Raw genomic sequence first — 6,156 nt, 5'->3', positions numbered from 1 at the left:
CCACCTGTTGGAGGGTTTCTCTAATTGGTCTGGTTCGAAGAGAAGAGGAGTGGGAGCACCGTTGCCAATATGTCGGAGTCAGGGTTTGGACGCGGGTTTTGGAGTCCTGTAGCTGAGGATTTTTGTCTTTTTAATTACTACTATCTAGCGCAATGAAAATAGATGCTCCAATTGAAAGATCTCCCATCCCCAGTCTTTGACCATTATTTTTGATTTTATATAAATGTTCTTCTTTTATATTAATGGATATCAATGGACTTGAGTGTCAGTGTCCCTCACCCACATGCCACACTGCTCCTCTCTCCCTCTGCAAGCATGCCGACCACTGTAACTGTTAAAGCTGTAGTAACGTTAGCCAAAACCACACCACAAACGATCATGGTATTGTGAATACGTAGCTCTATAGCCAGTAACTGTAGTTGCGGTGTCCGTGAGGTGTCTCTTCCTTTGCTGGTCCGCTCTCAGCGGGCCCTCGGGGTACAAGACGGGAAGACCCAATGGGGGCTGTAAGCCATATGATGATGCAACTTGCGGGTGAAGGAGATGAGGGACATCCAGTGTCCCTGTGTCATCCTGAAGATTTGACATTCTATTTGTCTGTCTGGATGTCGCCTCACCTGCCAGCACGTTGGTTGCATCATAGCAGCTTCTGAGGCTCACATGCTTGAATGTTCTGGCTCTGTCAGTTAAACATGTCAGAGGCATGTCAATCCTAAGATCTTGCTAAATTGAAAAAAAAAATGGAAAAAAAGCTACATTTGAGACGGGTACACTGAGGCAAGACTCTTCAGTGTTTTGGTTCCGCATTGTACATTTTGAATGTATTGACGAAAAAAAGGATGTTCTCCACCCATTGGAAAGGAGTAAACGGGGGCTTTTTGGAAACACCTTCATCCATAAGGAACATAACGCAAACAATTGTGTTACTCCACAACTGTGTTCCAAAACACGACACTATTACACAAGAGAACCGCATGTTTTAAGCTCTTACTCATGACGCACTTGACTTCTTTTACCACCAGTCATTATTTCATCAGGTTTCCATACTTTTTTGCTTGTTAGTAGACTCAGCGTTGCAAAATATGGCTTACTTCTTTCAAAACCCACACACACAGACACACAAACACACACTCGCTCACTCAAAAGACTCAAGGGCAAAATCACGGTTGCCATAGAAACTAAGCACCTGCATGGAATCGGGATCTTCCCCCCTCAGCATTGTAGAAGCCTCTAATTCAGCGCACTCTGCTTTAAAGAAGCACAGTGAAGAGGGGACTGGACGCAAGAGTCCGGCTCAACAGCACTTTGAAATCTTCCCGAAAAGGTTCATCTCCTCCGCCTGAGATGCTAAGATTAGACCACAATCGGACTGTGTGACTCCCTGATGACTGTGACTGCTCTACCCAAGGATGGAAATGATAAACCCATATTCCCTAAAAAAAAAAACTAGGGTTGATTTAAATCTGCTGTTGTCTGAGGACCTTCCGTCTGCTCCCAACTAACCCACCTCAGGCATTACCAAACTGCTTTACAAACCATCCAAGATGAAGAGATTCAACAATAAACAGCTAAAGTGAGGTCTGCCTGAGAGCGGTTAGAGAACCCTCCTGCTTCTACATTTCTGCAGAAATGAAGCACAGGCGTTCTTAGAATAAGAAAATAAATGTTGGATAAGTATACTTACATTGCAAAAATGCTGCTTTTGTCAAGAAATGACTGTTTCTCTGCCCCCCCCCCCCCCCCCCCATTTCTCTTCATCTCTGCAGCAGTACCCACCCACTGACATCACGGGCCAACTAAACTTGTCTGACCCGTCTGTCAGTACTGTGGTATAAAAGAGAGGGAAGCCCCGAGAGTCCGCTCCCCGGGGAGAGAGGAAAGCGAGACGAGACGAGGAAAGGAGGAAGTGGACGTGGAGAGGGAAGGAGACCCCGTCTCCTCGTTCCCTTCGCCGCCGAAGTCGGAGCGCTCATTTCACCGCCTGCTGACGGAGCTTTGAGAAGACACGGCTTGCTGAAGAAGTGTCGGAAAAAACTGGACTTGCACCTTTTTTTTTTTTTAAAGTCGGGGTTACCTGGCCTTAGATGTTTGTAGGGTCCCTGAGCATGCACAGAAGAACCCACCCACCACACATATACAACCTTTTCCTTCTGTATATTATCAGCAAACTTATTTAACCTTGTTTTTGACCTTTTACTCACAGAACTTTACTTAATGTTTGATGTTTACTACTTTGAAATTTCCTGACCAGCTGTATAAGTTTAGCACGCCAGGTTTAGTTTAGTACGTTAGTAAGGATTAACCAGTTTCAGTGCAAGTACTAAGGGCTTAGATACCATAGTAATATCTAGTTTTTCTCAACAACATATACTACAATACAAGACGTACTGTGAGCTTCAGTGGGTATCGGATAGTTTTTAATGGGAACGACCTGCTTATAGTTCCAGTTCAAGGTTTTTAGAAGGTGTTTCTTTCATTGAGAAAAACTGCCAATGGCACTTATGATAAGGGTGGGACTCATCCTGTCTACCATGGAAGATGAATAAGAGCTTTATGTGACAAAATAGATACCCAAGGTTAACTACCAGATTCTGTAGTTGTTTGAATCGTATCTTTTTTTTCTTTTCATTTTGTACCAATCTGCTGAATGCAAATGTCTTTTGTTTTGTTGTTTTCTTCTCATAAGAACTCAGTTTCTTCAAGAATATCTGTTAAGCTTGACCACTAGTTCAGTTGAATATGTGAAATCACAGAAGCAAGGCTGGTGTTTATACGTCCAAACACGGACCAATGTCACCTTGGGGGATACCCTCTCTCCTCCTCTCCTGCCGCAGCAGTCTTTCTCATTTCCGGTCCAAAGGGGGCTGCATCAAAGGGCCAACTTTTTCACCCGACCTTCACTTGGCCTTTCGCGCAAAACCTCGTCCCATGCGCAGCGCTGGTGAGCTTTTACACGAAGGCGCCCGAGTGAATTGAAAGCGTGGCCCAGCTGGAGAGCTTGCGTGCCGGTCTTGGTTGGTGTCAAAAAACGGCCTTTTCCCCGTCTTCTGGAGCTGAGAAACCACTGCTGTTTGTTAAGAAAAACGATGACATTGTGTCCGGTCCTGTGGCACTTGATGCCGAGGCGTCTCCCAAGCTGTAAAATAAAGATATTGATCCACCAAGAAACTAGAACAGAACGACTGTGACATCAGTCAGACAAACCGACTTCACCACTTGACATGTTTTGTTTTTTTCTTTGTTGCTTTTACTTTTTCACTTAATAAGTCTTTATAAGAGAAGTAATCACACTTCGTAACAACAACACAAACTGTATTTATGTTCTAAACCTGGACCGAGGGTTTGCTTCTGATCATGTATCACTCCGCCCTCTGCATGCTTACGTGTTACTACTGTATCAGTGCTTTGGTTTGCTTACGGACGCGTGTTGTCGCCGTGTAAATTCAGCTGAGCTGAGTCGAATGAGTTGTGAATTCTGGTTCAGTGTCAGACGGGGTCGAGGAGATTGCACTGTTTGTGTTACGACTGCAACCGAGAATGTCTAGTCACACACACACACACACACACACACACACCTACACTTATGCACACACTCAAACAACAGTTGATACACAGGCATGCAACAAGACACACACAAACACAAAACCCCTTAAAGGAGGAATCACTTGTTTTTTCTTACCTTTTCCAGTGAAGATCTTGAGCATTGAATCATTTCGTTTATACAACTGTAAATAAAATATACTTGTATCGCCAAGTCTAATCAAACTAGTGATTTTATTGTTTTAGGCCTGAAACTACTTATGAATCTGTTGTATTTTTTATTTCATTTTTAAATGTATTATTTGTACAACCAACAGTCCAAAAACAAGATATTGAATTTGCAGAGATTAAAAAAGGAAAGAATCATTAGCATTTTGGCTCAATAAATGATTTAATTTAAATCATTATCAAAATTGTTGTACATTTTTCTTCCTGACTAATTCATTATTAAACCAAATGTTTTCAACAGAAGTGATAGAGTAAGTAAGTCATTATTTTGTACATTACCTCTGAAACTCATATTAACAGGGTTTTGCACTTAAGAACAAGAATGTAAGCACACAACACACCAAAAAGGTTATTATTTTATTTAAACTGTAGAACGTTGTGCCAGTGTTAGCTAATGTAAAGCCTTGTTTTGGCTGTTCGATCTGCCTTTAGACTGTCTGGCCTACTCCTACCTCTGCTTGCTCCTCCTTTACGCAGCCTACTGTAAAACTGTGAACCGCAGTTTCCGGTAAACAAGTCAAAGACAAGCTGAGAGTCGGTCCCCTGCCCGGCAGGAAGCAGAGCCAAAGCCAGCAGAGTTACAGATATTTACCTCCGGAGCTGTTGCACAACAAATAGAGATTAAATAAGAGTGAACACTCGTCATAGATTCATTAAGTGCACACTAACACGAACGCCATAGAGTGATTATGTGTCTGGTGGCCGCGTATTACATACATCGAACTGCTTATCCTGCACACAGGGTCGGGGGTGGGGGGGGGGGCGGTCGTCAATCCCACGTACAGCCTATTTTTTATTTGTGTGGGATTCCTGTCTGACGCTTTGAATTACTCATAGAGACAAAACCTGCTCTACAACAAAAAGATTGAGCATGCAATTGAAGAACTATCTTTTATTCATTTGTGCAGGGGGTATTTCACTTTGTTGCATTCCTATTAGGCCTCAGCCGCTCTTTGTGTCTACTGCGTATTAGCAAATGTTGTCTTGCAAAACTAAGATGGTGAGTTCTCTCCACATGTCTTGTTTAACATCAACATATTCAGCCTGAGGGCATGTTAGCATCCTAACATTAGCATTCAGCTCGAGGCACCAGTGTACTTATGTAAGTATATTGCACAGCCTCACAGTGCCGCTAATTTGGCTTATTTCCATTTTGACGTTTGCATGTATTATGCTAGCATGGTATATAAAAGCCAAACAACTTGAATGATAAAGTGTTTTCCTCCTAAATGTCAAATGTCTTTAATTGGATTTAAAAAACCCACACATCTAAAGGTTAATAGGATGACTCGTGGGCCTATAAAATGGCAGTGTTATCCTGGGTTCATGGGGAGTCACTGTCACCATCTTTAATTAAAAGTGTTGTCATTAATTAGATCATGGCTGTCATTGTTAATTAATAAGATGCCTTTTATTGGCAGAGGTGCATCGCTTGCTGATTGGTTCCATCGACCTGATTTAATAAATCATGGATGAATTCACAAAAAAAAAGAAAAACAGCTCAGACTCCAGCGAGGCTTCCAGCAACCGCAGGGCGGTTTGCACCAGATCCGGCTTTGCACCATTATTTGACCTGACCTGCAGTCAGTCGCTATCCAATGAATGCGAGGAGGAAAGCTCACAGCGTCTCCTCTCCCATCCAGGAGCAGAGCTTCTCCTCGCTGCAGGGAGCCGCCACGCCGACGCCACCGCGACCCAGGCCGTTTTGCAAGGGAGGCATCGCACCAGAACCAGCAGTATGTGTAGCATAAGACCCATCCTCCAAAACGCTACCACTTTGGTCCCCAGAGACCACCAAAGTAAAGGTTTTCTTCTCTTAACTTTACTTCACTAAATGTATCAATTCCATGGTTGGCCAAATGGTCGATTGGGCACACGAGGGGCCACATATATGCGTTGAAATGCTCAAGGGTGATTTTCTGTTTCTGTATAGTGCTGTTTGGCCCTGGCATCACAGAAAATAACGTGAAATGTTTTATGTGACCGTGAACTTAAGCTCATAAATTGGGAGATTTGAAAATGGAGTCTGAAAGGAACACTGTTTAATTTCATGAAGAGGTTAGGGAGCTAGATAGATAGATACTATTTACATCTCGTGCTTCTGGAAGACAGGCCTTTATAAACTCAGATATGATATAAGTCATATTGCAAAGGATACAGACATAGAAATGAGGCGCCTCGAGTGACAACGTGAAGAAGAGCTCAAGCGCAATATTTATAAGCTCCTTCAAAAGTACTCATTATACACTCTGCTAAATTTAGACACTGTCTGAAGTAAAGAAGGATTTAAGCAAAAATAGAAGAAAAATAAATAAATAAAAAGGAAAGTACATTCTTCTAGTGAGTTGCAAATAAGGCATTGAATCGAGGGCGCGATTTGCAAGGCAA

The 6,156-nt window shown here is 42.7% G+C and overlaps 1 protein-coding gene across 4 annotated transcripts in view; it reads left to right on the top strand.

Annotated features, from left to right (window-relative positions):
* The window catches only part of grin1a (glutamate receptor, ionotropic, N-methyl D-aspartate 1a), a 31,428-nt gene extending 27,674 nt beyond the window's left edge, over window positions 1–3,754 (top strand). For all 4 annotated transcript variants that reach the window (XM_037483937.2, XM_037483940.2, XM_037483942.2 and 1 more), the window contains one exon: window positions 1,767–3,754. In XM_037483937.2, coding sequence (XP_037339834.1) covers window positions 1,767–1,835 — 69 coding nt within the window. In that variant the 3' untranslated portion in view covers window positions 1,836–3,754. The remainder of the gene's footprint in view (window positions 1–1,766) is intronic.
* Window positions 3,755–6,156: the final 2,402 nt, after the last annotated feature.

Source organism: Pungitius pungitius, chromosome 18 (assembly GCF_949316345.1).
Source record: "Pungitius pungitius chromosome 18, fPunPun2.1, whole genome shotgun sequence".
NCBI lineage: Eukaryota > Metazoa > Chordata > Actinopteri > Perciformes > Gasterosteidae > Pungitius > Pungitius pungitius.
This window is presented reverse-complemented; position numbering and strand designations above follow the sequence as displayed.